Source organism: Nyctereutes procyonoides, unplaced genomic scaffold (genome assembly GCF_905146905.1).
Source record: "Nyctereutes procyonoides isolate TBG_1078 unplaced genomic scaffold, NYPRO_anot_genome, whole genome shotgun sequence".
NCBI lineage: Eukaryota > Metazoa > Chordata > Mammalia > Carnivora > Canidae > Nyctereutes > Nyctereutes procyonoides.
In genome coordinates, this window is record NW_026575125.1 from 103,084,274 (window position 1) to 103,101,494 (window position 17,221).

The following is a 17,221-nucleotide window of genomic DNA, read 5'->3' on the forward strand; positions in this document are numbered from 1 at the left end:
CTTATGTTCTGTCACCCTCTGATTTTTCCCACTCATTTTCTCTCCTTTCCCCTTTAATCCCTATACTTTCAGGGATCATTTCTATAGTTTGTTATTTTTATTTATTTATTTGAGAGAGAGAGAGAGTGAGCACAAGCAGGAGGAGGGGGAAAGGGAGAGAGAGAAGCAGCCTCCCCACTGAGCGGGGAGTCCTACATATGCAGTGCTTACATACTTGGGCTTGATCCCAGGACCTCCGGATTATGACCTGAGCAGATGCTTAACCAATTGAGCCACCCAGGTGCCCTGATTTAGTAGGATTTAAAGTAATCCTAATTATAGTTACCATATTCCAGATAAGTGATAGTTAACTATTTCATAACTGTAAAAAATTCAGCTTTATAAACTAGTCATGGAAGATACGTATTCAGCCTCCACTAAAACCTCGTACATGTCTGTATCATTGTCCTTCACACAATGTACGGCAGTTACTCATTTATGAGCCTCTCCCTTAACAGACTGTTCATTCCTTGAAGAGAAGAACTGGGCTTTATCTTTGCATCATTAGATCCACATCTGACATATAGGATACATAAACATTTTTTAATTGGATTCTATTGAATTCATTCCATTTATGATTAGGTTTTAAAAATGATAGATTTTTTTTATTTAAGGTTCTTGACCAGAGATTGGTATCAGATTTACTCGGGGAGCTTTTTCTGAAATATACACCCTTGGAATAGATCCCACATGTCTAGTTTAAAAACAAATCTGGGGGATCCCTGGGTGGCTCAGCAGTTAAATGCCTGCCTTTGGCCCAGGGTGTGATCCTGGAATCCCGGGATCAAGTCCCATGTTGGGCTCCCTGCGTGGGGCCTGCGTCTCCCTCTGCCTGTGTCTCTGCCTCTCTCAGTCTCTTTCTCTCTGTGTCTCATGAATAAATAAATAAAATCTTAAAAAAAATCCGTAGGTAATTCTGATCTGTGTCTATGGTTGAAATTAGCCGGTTTAAACTTATTTTTTTAAAACTTTGTGGAAACGTAAAACAATGGAGATGACAGGGTAAGTAACACTGTTGAAATCTTCATTGTTGAATGAAATATTTAATCTTGGGACACCTGGGTGGCTCAATGGTTGAGTGTCTGTCTTTGGCTCAGGGCGTGATCCCAGGGTTCCAGGATCGAGTCCCGTATTGGGCTCCCTCTAAGGAGCCTCCTTCTCCCTCTGCCTATGTCTCTGCCTCGGTCTCTGTCTCTCATGAATAAATAAATAAAATCTTAAAAAAATAATCTTAGCTCCACGCTGGCAACATTAGTTTTGTTTTATTGTCCTTTTTTTAAAAATTAAAGATTTATTTATTTATTTGAGGAGGGGGGGAGAAAGAGAGAACCCCTGTGCATGGACAGGCAGAGGAGGAGGGAGAGATGCAGACTTCTCTACCGAGCATGGAGCCTGACGTGGGGCTCAATCTCACGACCCAGAGATCATGACCTGAGCTGAAACCAAGAGCCGGACGCTCAAGTGACTGAGCCACCCTGCACCCCTCTTGTTCATAATTTGGGTTATATCTTAATCAGATATATGAATGTATTAAAAATACTTGAGTTGGTACTTGATTATTAAGGAAAGGTTCTCTTTCTCAGGATATTGAAGTAATAGAACACTATTTGTTATTCTGTTGTTTAATCTTTTTCTCACAAGGTTTCTGAACATTAAATGTTCATACGTTTTTCTTTTTTAGTTATTTTCTTCTGGCACAGTCCAGCTCACAACAACATCAAGAGCAGAATTTGGAGATTTTGATATTAAAACTGTACTTCAGGAGATTAAACGAGGAAAAAGAATGGTCTGTGGTTTTATATTTATGCTATGCAACGTAACTCTTCTGACTTTCTGCTTTAAATTTAGAACACATCTCAAATTTATCCAGTCATCAAAACATTTAATATATAAAGTAGTTCATATGTTAAAGCAAGTATATATTTGACTTATTTGTAATATAATAAAGGATGCTGATGTTTCTGGAACTTATTCCTCTTTCTATGTAACTTCATTACTTAAGAGAATTACACTGAGATTTATATTTCAGGATATTTGAGGGTCCTTTAATAAAATAAATGAAGATGTGAATGTGACACACCTTATTACTAAGTTTAAAATGTTATATTATTTAAGCTTGCTTAAAGAACAATTTCATAACCCTACTAGAGCATCGGGAACTTCCCCATGTTGTTATTCATTCTTTTCTTTTTTTTTTTTTTTCAAATAAAAGGAAAAGATTTTTTTTCAGAGCCTTCTGTTTAGTTAAAGTTCACATACACAGTTATGTCTCTTAAAATGTTTATCATAGCTTTAAGTTTTCTTTATAAAATGTGCCTAAATCTCATGTTTTTAAACATACTGAATTACTAATAAATAGCTTTAAGAAATATTGGCATCTTTATTGATCACTTACTCCTTTACAGTTGATGAATATTATAAAATGTCAATGGAATGCAAAATCTTTTCTTTAAGACCGCAATTGTCTCTAGAGATGACTTGAATTTAAAATTTTTTATTGTGAAAATTTTCAAACATCTCAAAATTAGAAAGACTAGTAACACACGTCTGTCCATCACCTTGACCCATCAGTTATCAAGAATTTGCGGCACTCGCTTCATCTATGCCTTTTATTCTTGTTGCTTGAAGTGTTTTAAAGCAGAGCTGAGACTTCATATCATTTCACCTCTACATATTTCAGTATGTATCTCTTAAAAGTTGGACATTTTCTTACCTAACCACTATGTCATTACATCTTATAAATTAACAGTGAGTTCTCAGTGTCATTTAATACCCAGTTTGTATTTGTATTTCCCCAATTGTTTCAAAGGTATCTTTTTAAAGTTGATTTGTGTGAATCAGAATCCAAAGGAGGATCACACATTGCATTTGGTTGTTCTATATCCTTGATGTAACCTAGGGCACTCCCCCCCTTCTTGTCTTTGTTGTTTCTGTTTTTGTTTTGTCGTATGCCATTGACTTGTTGAAGAAAATGAATTACTTGTCCTGTAGAATATCTCATATGTTTTATCTGTCTGTTTGCTTATTCATGCTGCCATTTAACTTGTCCCTCTATCCGCCAGATTTTCTTTTAAAGTGGAAGTTAGATGTAAAGTCTTGATTAGATTCAGTTTCAAGATTTTTTGGGGGTAAGAATACTTCACAGGTGGGACTATATCATCCATATTTTGTCACATCAGACTTGTCATAATGTCTGATCCTTGGATTCAGGTGGTGAGTCTAATCCCCCTGCCCCTCAGTTGTGAAGTTCCCCTTCAGTCTTTCATCTAGTGGTTTCAGACTTTGGTGAGCTTTATCTGAATCCATTAGAGATGACCCTTTCTTTGTGGAACTGCATTTTTGAAGGTGTGAAGATTGTTGATGTTATCTGTTCCATTTAAATCCAGTTCAGTTTTGATACTTTAATTACTCTCTTCAGAATGAAACTCTTTTAAATCAGAATGTATATTACTTAAAAAATATGTGAGAGAAAAATCTCTTCAACATACCATATCAAGCAGTGTTGTTGTATCGTACGGCTGAAGTCCACATACGTGACTAGGATAACATCAACTTATTTATCTCTGCACAGTTGAATTTTCATGTAAAGACCTACCTAGCATTTTCCCAAGTCTGCTCCAAAGGAAGTTAGTCCATCAAGGTGCTCCCACACCCCCCAAAATATAAGGGCATCGGGAGTTCAATAATTTGGGAACTATTTACCATGTCCTCCTTCTTGCAGAAAGGCTGTGAGAAGTTCTGCAATCAAGCAATCTAAGACTAGCATTCCTTAAACTTACTTGACTATGAAACCCTTTTGTCAACAACCACCTTTTAATATCAGAACATTCTTAAGGCAAGCCTGATCTAGGCCAAGTTGTGATATCTTGAAAAGATTTCAGGCCCTTTAGCTTCCCTCTGCCCTTTTACCTACTTGGTAGCAATCCCTCTTAATGGGGGATTGCTTTCCCGGCTTCTCGTTCTTTATTCTAGTCATAATAGGAAAGGAACTGGTCCCAGGGAGGAGAAGAAGCCAACCACTAAAAGATAGAATTTTTTTGTGTTTGGCAGTTTTGAGGAGTGTCTTATTTAATGTTTAGATGTCAACTCTTTGAGGGGTACTATAGGTAAATAATGGAAATTTCAGGGAGTGACTTAATATCAGGAAGCCTGTCAAAGTATGGTTTAAATTGCAGCACAATTTAACTGGTATGCGAAACAGTAAGTTCAGCGTACTCTTTTTTTGCTGTGGAAAATTGGCCATTTTCTTTGTAAACTAGAATGTTTGGCTGAAGTCTGGCTAACATAGAATAAATAAGGTTGCAAAACTTTGAAATAGTGCTTATGATTATTCTTTCTCTTCCCTCAAACAGAAATGTACACTTTGCAGTCAGCCCGGTGCTACTATTGGATGTGAAATAAAAGCCTGTGTTAAGACTTACCATTACCACTGTGGAGTACAAGACAAAGCTAAATACATTGAAAATATGTCACGAGGAATTTACAAGTAAGAGAACAACCATTGTCCATTTTCCTAAACTTGTCAGTAAGTAACTACCCTCAAATGGGTGGCATGAGTTTACTTGGTCACTATTCCTAGGTGGTATTGAGCCAAGTGTAAAATACTTAGGACTCTGTATATAAAGAAACAAGTGCTACGATTAACATTTCCCTCTGGCTACACACATCTTTGGATTTGCCCTCATTGAGACAGTAGGTATCACACTTCCTGAGTGCCAGGTATTATGCTAAGAGCAGGAGCTGGGCATGTAAGAGCCATCAGTACAGGCACAGACTATGTCCTGATGAAGACTATGTCCTCGATGAAGTCGAGTAGGATAGACAGATGAATTCAATGGCCACATGAACAAGTCTACATTTACAATCTAATTAAGTGCTAGGAAGGATACCTGACAGCACTATGAGAGCCTGTAACGCAGAAGATCTGACTTAGTCTGTACTGGGAGAGTGCTGAGGAATTGCCTCAAGGAAATAGAGCTTGAGCTGAGCAAAGATCCAGGTGGGCGTTGGGACAGGGTTCTAGGCAAAAGGAACAGCATGGGCAAGACCTAAAGGCAGGACAGAAGTAAGGCTGCCAAAAGGAAGGTGAATTAGGAGGCTGCTACTCAGGGTCCAGGTGACGATTTGTGGTAGCTTAGAACAGGACATATTTGTGAAGATAGAAGGCCAAAGACATTCTTGGAAGAATGATGAAAGCATAAGGTTTGAAGATTTGGGATTACGTTTTACCATCTGTTTTCCGGGTCTTCTGTATCAGTGCGCATCTATAATGGTTCCATTTGTTTAATTGAACGGAGAATAAGTTGGTGAGGATCCATGGATTTTTCAACTTGCCTTTGCAAGTTGTAAAGCACTTCCTTACATTCCCAGGATGCAATAAACCAAAGAGTAAACACTCTTCCATTCTGTGTACAAAGCAGTTCATATATCGGTCACCATGTATTTGGGTGACTGGATGAGGTGCTAACACTGTATTATAGAATTTGCCAAACTTTGTTTAATAATAAAGGCAGAGATGTTTTTCAAGTGAGTTCTATCAAGCTTTTAAGGAAAAGAGAATTCTAATACTATTTAAAGAGGTCCAGGGGATCCCTGGGTTGGCTCAGTGGTTTGGTGCCTGCCTTCGGCCCAGGGCGTGGTCCTGGAGTCCTGGGATCGAGTCCTGCATCAGGCTCCTGCTTCTCCCTCTGCCTGTGTCTCTGCCACTCTCTCTCTCTCTCTCTCTCTCTGTTTCTCATGAATAAATAAATAAAATCTTAAAAAAAATAAAGAGGTCCAGCACATAGCAAAAGATGAAAAACTTGGTTCATTCTATAAAACTTTATATAATTGTGACACCAAACCTGACAAAGATCACATTTAAAACAAAAATAAGAAAACTATAGACCAGTCTTTTTTTTTTTTTTTACAGATTTTATTTATCTGTTCATTAGAGACACAGAAAGAGGCAGTGACAGGCAGAGGGAGAAGCAGGCTCCCTGCTGGGAGCCCCATGTGGGACTCTATCTATCCTGGAACTGCAGTGTTCCTGAGCCAAAGGCAGACACTCAGCCACTGAGCCACCCAGGCGTCCCAACTATAGACCAGTCTTAACTTTTATAAATAATATACCAAAGTCCTAAATAAAATGTTAGAAAATCAAATCCAGTGCTGTCTTCTAACAATTTAAAGACCATTCAAAATTAGGAAATATATTAATGCGATCCATTGTAATTAATAGAGAAAAGAAAATCCTATCACCTTCCTGGTGGATGGTGAAGGCATTTGATAGCATTCAACATCCATTTCCGAATTTTTAAAGTGCGATACCAAGAGTGCCCTTGGGAAGCAGGAGTCCTAACGGAGCATTTATGATAGGACAACAGCCAAAGAGCTTTATTTAGTGTTAAAGAAAAGGGACAGTGGTTCTTAACCAGGGCTGAGCCTCAGAACCACCTGAGGGTGGATTGTACCCTCTTTAAAAATGCTCATGCCTGGGCCCCACCCTCGGATTTTGAATTCAGTGGGTTGATGCCAGACCATGTGACCCCCAAGTTATTCTCATGTTCATCCATAATTGAGAACCACTATACCAATACACTTTCATTCAGATCCAGGAACAAGACAAGGTGCCAACTATGAATGTTACGTTTCCGCGTTCTTCTGGAGGGTTAAGCCGGTGCAACAAGAAAAGGAAGAAAAATGTGTAATAAATACCATGAAGGAGCAAAATAAAATTGTCAATATTTGTTATTGATGTCATTGTCTACCAGGAAAATCCAAAGGAGCCAACTCTATTTACTAAAATTAATAGGAGCTCAGTAAGGTTGCTGAATATGAGATGAAGTTTTATTTTTTTTTGAGATGAAGTTTTAAAAACAATTCCAGTAATAACTAGTTAGACAATGGAAAGGAAAAACATCACCCTCCAGCCCTTCCCTACACACATACACACACCAAAGTTGAACCTTTTTATTTTTTTATTTATTTTTAGTTGAACCTTTTTTTTTAAAAAAAAACTGTTTTACACAGGACCCAAATGGATAGTAAAATATATTATGTTCCTTGATGAAAAGACTCAACACTGAAAGATACCTATTCTTCTCAAATTAATCTATACATGGAACATAGTTTTAATGAAATACAAAATTCTGATGGTTTTTATCCAGAAGAGTGAATGAGATATTCTTTTCTACCAGTAATGGTTAAGTTAACTTATGCACCAGAGAAGAACTACAAGCTTAAACAAGATAGAAATTTGTTTTTCCCCTCAAAGATGTTCCAAGGACAGCAGCCCAGATGTGTTAGGCTCTTTTCTGTGTCATCAGGGACCCTGATTACCATCTCTCTGCTCTCTCATCCTTGGGGCATCCTTCCATAGGCAGTAGGAGGAAGTGGGAGCAAAGGGAAGTGGAAGGCAAAGGAGCTATTCTTCCAACTGATAGGTTTTTAACCCACGTTCCTGGAAGTTCCACACATACTTATGCTCAGCATCTCATTAGCAAGGATTTAGTCACCCATCCAAGCGGGGCTGGGAAATGCACCCCTGGTGGGCACGTTGCTACCCAAATCTGGTTCAGTGCTACGAAGGGAAGAAGGGAAAAATAGGTACTGGGGCAGTCAACTAGTCTTTATCAGGTGCAGCCAAGAACAATTTTAATGAGATCAAGAGGAAAGATCCCCTATACTTATTGAAACCAGTCACCTAGTAATTCAAACTGGTACTGGCACAGTAACAGATCATAGGAAATATTCATGTCTTTGTTGGGTAATTTTGGTGGTACTATATCTGTGGAGACAGGAGGGATTATTCAATACCTGATCCTTATACAGTTGGCTATCCATTTAGAAAACAATTTGAATCCTTACCTCAGACCCCAGAATACATTCTCGATGGGTTAAAAAAAATCTAATCCTAAGTAAAACGAAATGTAGGAGAAATTTTCTAGGATTTGTTGAGTACAGATGACCTTTCTAAGCATGATAGGAAACTCAGAATTTTTGACTACAGTAAAATTAGGCTAAAGAGAACTCCAAATCCTTAAGAAAAACAGCCCAGTTTAGAAAAAAAAAATGGCCAAAGACATGAAAGCAATTTATAGGAGAACTAGCCATGTGTTATAAGCATGTGAAAAGCCATTCATCCTTATTAGTAATGAAGGAAATGCAAATTAAAACAAGATCGTGTATATCTGATGGGCAAAGGTTAGTAGGATTCACATATCAGCTAGGTTCTGGAGACCTGGGCATTCGCATTTGATACTGAGACTGTAACTTGGTACAATTTAGGAGAGCAATTTAGCAATGGAGACCACAATCTTTAACAAAATAATGTGTGTATTTTGCTACTAGTCTGTTTTATAGGGCTTTCTGCCAGGGAAGTAAGCAGAAAAGAGACCACAGTCTTTAACAAAATAATGTGTATATTTTGCTAGTAGTCTGCTTTGTAGGGATTTCCGCCAGGGAAGTGAACAGAAAACAGCACAAAGATGTATGTGCAAGAAATTCCACTGTACCGTTAATGATAGCTGCGGTACCCTCTGGGGCTTTTTTTTTTTTTTACTCCCCTGTACTTCAGATTGATGAGATTAGCACAGATGGCATCAGTCTACTCAGGAATACAGACAGGAACCACAGCTGGCCAGCAAGGCAACATCTGATACTCCAAGGGAGTCCCTGCAGTGGTCAGTATTAGCAGTACAGCTCAGGCCCAGTAAGCTTGGATTCACAGTGGGTGAATCCTTGCCTTAGATGCCTCCTACCCCATCTGAGCCAGCACCTATCACAGTATAGTTACATAGGCATAGGTCATTTTCAGGTTATACTGCACAGGACCAGAGATAGGGCTCATCAGAATAGAATTCTCCCAATCTAGCTACAGCCTACAAACAGGGGTTGCGGGGTAGCAGCTTAGTAAAGAAGTAGATTCACTGTGCCACTTTTTACTCAGTTGCCAGGAGAATAACTAGAATTAACTAAAGATGAAATGGGAAAAGAATTTTATTAGCCTTTTACTCACAATAGCATAAATTAAGCCCAAAACAGAATGTCTATCAAGAGACTTTTAAATTTTAGTAGCTGTGTTTAGTGGAATACTATGCAGCAATTAAAGATCGAAGTAGATAATATGTGGAGAGTCACAGAGGTATTTCTATGATTAAGGTGAAAACAAGTTGTATGATCTATTTTGGCTTATAAATATCACGTGCGCATATGTGTACAAGATATGTGTCTACACATAAATTTTTGAGGGGTATATTCAGCAACTTTTAGCAGTTGTTACCTCATTGCCTGGGGATGGAAGAGAAGCGATTCTGTATTTACATAGCTCAGTGGTTGCATATTTGTGTAAGCAATACATTATTTAAAGCAGCATTAATACTTAAACTAACAGACCCATGTTAAACATCTAAAATCAGATCTGTGGAAAATTACTATATCTAAATTTCAGCTCTATCTAGATATTGTAATAGTTACCCATTTTCACTTAGGGACAAAAGGAAAATAGAGATAAGGGGTGGAAGGTTTGATGTGAACTTTAATTTTACCAGCAAACAGAATTTTAAATCTTTCAGAATATTTTCTAGACATTTAAGTGATTCTGTGTATGCACATATTCATAAAAAGATTTTCTTATATACACCTTTTATAATCTGTTTTGAATGGTTGCATAGTATTCCATTGTATGGGTCTATCAGTTTAAACAGTTCCTTTTTTTTAAGATTTTTTTTATTGATTTATTCATGATAGACATAGAGAGAGAAAGAGAGAGAGAGGCAGAAACACAGGCAGAGGGAGAAGCAGGTTCCATGCCGGGAACCCGATGCGGGACTCGATCCCGGGACTCCAGGATCACGCACTGGGCCAAAAGCAGGTGCTAAACCGCTGAGCCACCCAGGGATCCCCAACAGTTCCTTTTTTAATTTTTATTTATTTATTTTTATTTTTAAAAGATTTTATTTATTCATGAGACACACACACACAGAGAGAGAGAGAGAGGCAGAGACACAAGCAGAGGGAGAAGCAGGCCCCACGTAGGGAGCCCGATGTGAGAATCGATCCCGGAACCCCAGGATCATGCCCTTGGACCAAAGGCAGGCGCTTAAACCGCTGAGCCACCCAGGCATCCCTATTTATTTATTTTTAAAGATTTTACTTATAAGAGACACACAGAGGCAGAGACATAGGCAGAGAGAGAAGCAGGCTCCATGTGGGGAGCCTGATGTGGGACTCGATCCTGGGACTCCAGGATCACGCCCTGAGCCAAAATCAGATGCTCAACCGCTAAGCCACCCAGGTGTCCCAATTTTTTTTTTAAGATTTATTTATTCATGAGAGATACAGAGAGAGGCAGAGACAGGCAGAAGGAGAAGCAGGCTCCTGGAACCCTGGGATCACGCTCTGAGCCGAAGGCAGATAGATGCTCAACCAATGAGCCACCCAGGCATCCCTAATCATTTCCTTTTTTAGACATTCAGATGGTTTTTACTCTTGAGCTCTTAGAAAACCATGTTGCAGTGACCATCTCTAAAGAAAATATTTACACTGGGATCCACAATGATTTGAATTACTCTTTATTTTTTCATATTAAAATTTGTTTCTAAAATCTGCTTACGGGCAGCCTGGGTGGCTCGGCAGTTTAGTGCCATCTTCAGCCCAGGGCCTGATCCTGGGGATCCAGGATCGAGTCCCATGTCAGGCTCTCTGTGTGGAGCCTGCTTCTCCCTCTGCCTGTGTCTCTATGCCTGTGTGTGTGTGTGTGTGTGTGTGTGTGTGTGTGTTTCTCATGAATAAATAAATAAAATCTTAAAAAAATAATAAAATCTGTTTATGGTGCAGATTCCAGATTTTTTCTTAGAGATTATTGAGTTCAAATGAGAGTCCATATGCAAGTAGTTTGGGGATAGAAGAATGCACAAATAGGAGGAAATGCAAGGAGAAATACTTCTGAATGAAGTGGCTTCCCTCCCCTACATGTGGCTTTCCTTCTTTACTGGCTCCAGAATTCTGGGTCCTGGATATATTCATTAAATTATTTTTTTAATCTATTCATTAGATTAAATGTATTTGTTCATTAAAAAGGCGAGGGAAGATTTCATGGTGATTCTGCTTACCCTGTTTTATTGTCTCTATTACTAAACTTTTAAAAATATGTTTCTAAAAAAAAGTCAATCACCCACCATAAAAATTAAATTCTGTGATAGAGATCTTATTTGGTTGATACCTGAGGTCTTGGTGTCTAGATTGGTGAAAACCCATATAATGGGTCTATGCTAGTGAGAAATAATCCCATCCTTTTTTAACAACAAAGGGGTCATCCTTTTAGAAAAACCTCTTATGAAAAATCTCAAAAATATACAAAAATAGGATAGCGTAGCAGCGCCCCATCTCAGCAGCTCCCAAGTTATTGCCACACTTGGTTTCATCTACTGTTTTTCTTTCAGAGATCTGCTAAAGCAGAACCCCACACCTCTTGCCATTGTATCCCCACATACTTCAGTATCACTATGCCATTATCACACTTTGTAAAATTAACAACAGTAAATTTTTAGTGTCATCTCCCAAGTCCATGTTCACAATTCCCCAGTTGTGTTGGAAATGTTTTTTCAGACCTGATTTGTTTCAAATCTCAATACATACAAGGTCCCTACATTGCATTTAATGGATATGTTTCCTAGTCTCTCAATTTAAAGCAATCCCCACTACACCCCACCTTTCCCCTCTACTTGCAGAACCTGGTAAGTTGTCCTGTGAAAGTCCCATGTTCTAGATTTATCCTTTTACTTTTCCAGGATGCCATTTACCTTCTCTACCCCATAATTTATAGGTTGGCTCAAAGGCTTGATTAGATGCAGGTTATATTTTGGAGGGAGACACTTTATAGGTGCACTATGTAGGAATTCACTCTTAATATTTGAACTCAGGTTTTTTTTTTTTTTAAGTAATCCCCAATATGCTGCATTTGAAGAGAACAACGTCTCCATAGTTCTTTGGAAATAATTGAAAGTGTTTTAAGAATAAAAAATAAGCAAAGTTAGGTTTGGAAGTCAGTAGCTATTGTGGCTCCCACCCCACCCCACCCCACCTGTCCCTGCCTTTTATTCTACTCACATGTTAGAAACCCTTCCTGTTATACCTAGTTGTAGATCATTTGTGTCAGAATTCGTATATGAGTGTTTACTGATGACCACAAGAGGGCATCCATTGAACATTTTTAAAGCATTCCATCTTATCATCTTGTGTACAATTGACCTAAAACTGAGCTGAGATCAGCTCACCCATTTTTTAGGGTGGAGTGCTTAACTATAAAACACATAATGGTATGTATATGTTCATTGGCCTACCTAAACCTTTGTCTTAGATAACTCATATTGCTATTTTTATTAAAAATGGATGGATGTCAAGATATATATACCCACATAAAAGGTTCTCAAAACAGCCCGATGCCCAAGTATGAGACCAGTGGCTATTTGCTAATTTTAAAAGGGAAAACCTGCCTTTACAATGGAGAAGTCTGGCTATCACTGCCACCTTAACCAAATGATCAGATAGCATCACTATTAGTGGGGTATTCTGAAATCAACATCCCTCCTGAATGTGCAGGGTCACCTATCAAATATCCTGCATTAACTAGGAAAGTTGAACTTAGGGCTAATCAAGCCCTTAGACCTTATTTCCAATTTCTAGGAAATATGGGATAAGAGAGAACCAAATAAAATAGTACCACAATTTGTCAAATCCAGAATGGCATAGTTGAAAAGATAGCTGGTCTGACTTTTCCCAAAAAGCTCATGGGAGAAAAAGAAGTTGGAGGAGCCAGGCTAGCTTAAGAGAGACCTAGCCAAATGCAGGGCCGAGAAAACTGTGAGGGGGCCCAGGAAGGGCCAGGACACCGTTGAGGAAAAGACATTTTGAGGAGTTTGAATAAAAATGTCTCGTGAAATTTGAGCAGAGAGCAGCAGTATATAGTTTATATTATTTCCTAAAATGCTTTTGAATTCTGTATCTGAAACCTAGAATTTGATCATTTTGTCTATCTACCTGCAAGTTTATATTTTCAAGGTGGCTGGAAGCTTCATTTTTAATCTCAATGGGCAAAATGAGGCATTGCCTCATCTTTGGGCATATGTACAACTTTTATCTTAAACCATAGGTTTTCTTTCAGATGAACTTTTATGATCTCATTAATAGAGTGCTTTCCTATCATTTACTTGGAAATGGACCTGTAACTAAATGTAGTGTTTTTAAAAAGCATAGATGAGGAAACTCTTATTTTAAATGGGCACCAAGCTCATCTACTAATGGCATAAATATTGTATTTATTTATTCTACTCACATATTAGAAACTTGTGACAAACATGTGACAAAACATTTTGAGACTTTTATCTTTCGTCATTGTAGACTATATTGTAAAAATCATAGTGGAAATGATGAGAGAGATGAAGAAGACGAGGAACGAGAGAGTAAAAGCCGGGGAAAAGTAGAAATTGACCAGCAACAACTAACTCAGCAGCAACTTAATGGAAACTAGGTATGAAAGTTACTTCTATCGGATCTGTTGTCAGGATACAAAACTCACTGATAAATACATGTTGGAGAAATGGTATATGCAGTATGATTTTTTAATGCTATTATGTTTAGTTAAGCATGTTACTAGAATGCTAAAGGATTGTGTAGGCTTGCATAGTTTTTTTAACTAGCTGATTTTGTAACAGTAAAAACAAGCTATCCACTTTATCAATAAGTGTAGTTGTAATGTCGAACCAATAAGATGTTCTCGCTCCTCAATAACATTATATTTATTGTGTTCCCCTCAAGCATCATATTTTACAATTTTTTATCATCTTTTAAACAGGTTCATGGGACAGAGTTAGAAAACTGGGAATGAATAAGACATCCATAACTACTATTCTTTTTTCACTGTTTTCTAAAATCAAAAAGGGTTTGTAACTTTTTACTGCCCAGCTCTTAGATCCTTCATTGAACTGCCTAAAAACGTCTTGTTTGTTTTATGAGCCTTCACTAGATGGCAGAATTTGACATGTTGATATTACGTAGCTGTAGTTTGCAGTTTCTGGGAAGCAATTGAAACACTATTAACCCTGTGTATAGTGTCAACAGTTAAAGCAGACATTGAAATGAAGTAAGCTATATTTCTGGACTGAACAAAGTTCTACTGTTTAGAGTGTCTAAGTTTGTTTAGTGGATTCATACTCAAAGGAAGGCATAAGCGAATTTCACTTTACAGTGCAAACACACCTCTGGTGGCAACACATGGGAATTTGTGATTTTTTTTTTCACACTCAAGTAACGGAGGCTAGAAATGAAGAGAACCTTCTTTTTCTCTTGGCTTTGACAGCACATGCTAAAAATCTCTTCCAAGAAGTGTGCTAAAGCTTTTCATTTCGTTCCTGTTAAACTTGCTCTCACTGACCAGCAAGCACTCGGGCGAGTGGTGATTTTAAGTTGTGAGCTCCAATGCTTATGCCAAAATTCTCTTGACAGTAAACCTCTTCTCTTATCATGCCCTACAAAGAGCTTCCAGCAAAATGATTGGATCCTTGCAAGTTTAAACTAACATTTGGCAACAGCAAATTAAACCTCTTTAAGATGTAATGGGTTACTACTCATTAAGGACTTCGGCCACCATGTCTGAAACTGGTTCCTCTCAAGTGCCGTGTTGTGTGGAACACTTCATATATTGGCCCAAAGTATGTAAGGAGGTCTCATGCGCTGTAGGAGTAAAAAACAGTCTGCAGAAAACAGTATTTATTTTTCATTTTGTGACCACTATTTTTTAAAAAAATTATTTAATATTTTTAATGTTTTCATGCATTGCTTTGCTTATCTATTAAATAAGCTCTCGTGCCCTACTTTTTTCTTGTAGGGCTTGGTGGTGTTTTCTTGATCATTGGAGTTGTTTTTTGAAGCCTAAGAACCCAGCTGTTTAGAAAGGATTTTCACACTGGCATTTCTAGCTAGGGATATTTTCTTCCACTTACCTGCTGAAGCACATTTATATATTTCTTTATGGCAAAACCAAAAAACTTTAGTTGTGGTCTGCCTAATATTACCATAGCACCTCAATACCAAGGGTAGGGATTCTGATTTCTGAATTCTTTGTTAACCTACCACATTAAAGCAAATTAGCAAATAAGAAATAATATGTTAACTTGACTGTACATCAAGATATTCTGCAGCTTATGGAGAAGCATTTTTAAAATGTAACAGGTGGAAAATTACACTGTGCTCAATGACTGATTTTTTTTTAACTGCTAGTCCCTTAAGGTCACGTTTGTCAAGTGTGTATTCACACGTTCACTTAAATCAAGGGACTCATGATTGCTTTATTTTAACCATCTTTTATTATTTTTAGAAGGAAACTAGCTTTAGTGGGGTTGCCCTATACGTTTTTCTCTTTTTGCTCTAAATATGCCATTGGGTTTTTTTGTGTGTGTGTATGTGATGAATTTTCAAAATTCACCATGACTTGAAGTGCAACGACAGATCTAGATGTTTGTTTACCAAGCTATGTGACTTTTCCCAAAGGATCTGTACTTTATTTCCTTACGACAGCTTGAAACCTGTTATTTTAAAATCTTTGAATCACTGTGTCTTGATCATTTTTACATTGTGTGCCATAGACTTACCCATGGAACAATAGAGCACCTTCATTTTTGGACAACTACTGTAATGATGTTTTTAGGAAAAATGGAAGGTGCCAGGGTAATAGTGGCCAGCCAATGATCATATCATGGACTTCAAATACTATACCTGTCAGTTGATGGATTTGTCATGTAATCAAGTGTATAACTTTGTATGGGTGTCTTCAACCCTTTTTCTGCCACTAGCAACCAGAATAGCACTTTACCTTTTGGTTGGCTAGAATAAGTGGCTGGCTACCTATTTTTTCTCACTGTGGTGTGATGGGCTAAACAGTCTTTCATCAAAAGTTGAAATGTAAACTGAAGTCACATAAAATATCACCTTTGGTTGTAAACCTCTCATACTTTGATTCTCCATCCATGTTTTCGTCACATGCTGAGTAAAAAGTGCCTTACAATGTAAAAATTGTACAGTACTTATGTTCCCAAGTAGCATCATCATCTTCTGGGTAGTAATGACATTGTGGTATGAATATTTAGAAAAATGGACCTCAGCAGTGTATTTACTGTTCATCTCTTAAGTCCTTAACTGTAGTTTTAATAAGCATGACATTATTTGCTAAGTATATAACATGTACATCATTTCAAAAAATACTGCCATGACTGTCTTTGACGCATATTTTAGCTTGAAATTTTGAAGCGTCTTTTCTTTCTTTCCTCCCCCCCCCCTTTTTTTGTTTTGTTTTCGTTACTGATATTCAACAGTGTAATCTTTGCAAGCGTATATTGAAGATTATTCTGGAGCATTTATTGCCTTACCAGAACTGTTAGTAAGAAATGTTCTTTAGAGTAGAAAGATAGACTTGAGTTTCTATACTTTAATAAGAACTATTTGTTCCTTGGGGGAGGGGGGTGGGGGTGTGAATTTTACTTTCATCTCAATTTATTAAAAACCCACAATGGAAATACATTTTATTTCAAAGATCAGCAATTTTAGAATTTCAGATAGTACTTGCTCAGGAGTACATGCTACTCAAGATATTAAGAGAATAACAAGCTATGTAGATCTACTGTTGAATCAGAATCTATGTACTTGAACAAATGTGTGAATCTTAAATATCTCAAAGAAAACAAAGAGTGTTCTAGAATGTTGTTGCTTTTTTGAAAAGCACTAAAGGTTAGACCAAGGTATACAGTTTTGTTCTAACAGACATTTAGGTTAATTGTAAAGATAAGGAATGCATTATGGGTCAAAATCAAACATTCCTCTCATGTTATGTATATTTTGTTCTTGTTATATTGGCTTTATTTTCAAAATTGTAGTTTGTAGTATTAGTTTCCTTTTATTGGTATTCTTGCATATACTATTCATTCAATAAATGAGTTATGACTTTCATGTTTGTATGTATGTCTTTTTTGTGAAGGGGTGTAATGAAGCTTATCTGTAGCGGTAGTAAGATTGTGTTCCCTTTAGTCTTGCTTCATTTCAAATGAAATGCCTAGTTTGTTTAGTAACTTGTCATTAAACAAGTATGAGAGAGAACAAAGAGTGAGTTTGAGTCCAGTTCAAGGTCTCACAACATAAAGGTTGCATCATG

At 37.5% G+C, this 17,221-nt stretch overlaps 1 protein-coding gene across 3 annotated transcripts in view; it reads left to right on the plus strand.

The window, feature by feature from the left end:
* The window catches only part of PHF6 (PHD finger protein 6), a 50,296-nt gene extending 33,277 nt beyond the window's left edge, over positions 1-17,019 (plus strand). For 2 of the 3 annotated variants that reach the window (XM_055338851.1, XM_055338852.1), the window contains 3 exons: positions 1,721-1,825; positions 4,392-4,525; positions 13,420-17,019. In XM_055338851.1, coding sequence (XP_055194826.1) covers positions 1,721-1,825; positions 4,392-4,525; positions 13,420-13,549 — 369 coding nt within the window. In that variant the 3' untranslated portion in view covers positions 13,550-17,019. The remainder of the gene's footprint in view (positions 1-1,720; positions 1,826-4,391; positions 4,526-13,419) is intronic. The other variant, XM_055338850.1, reaches the window with a different exon arrangement.
* The last annotated feature ends 202 nt before the right edge of the window (positions 17,020-17,221 follow it).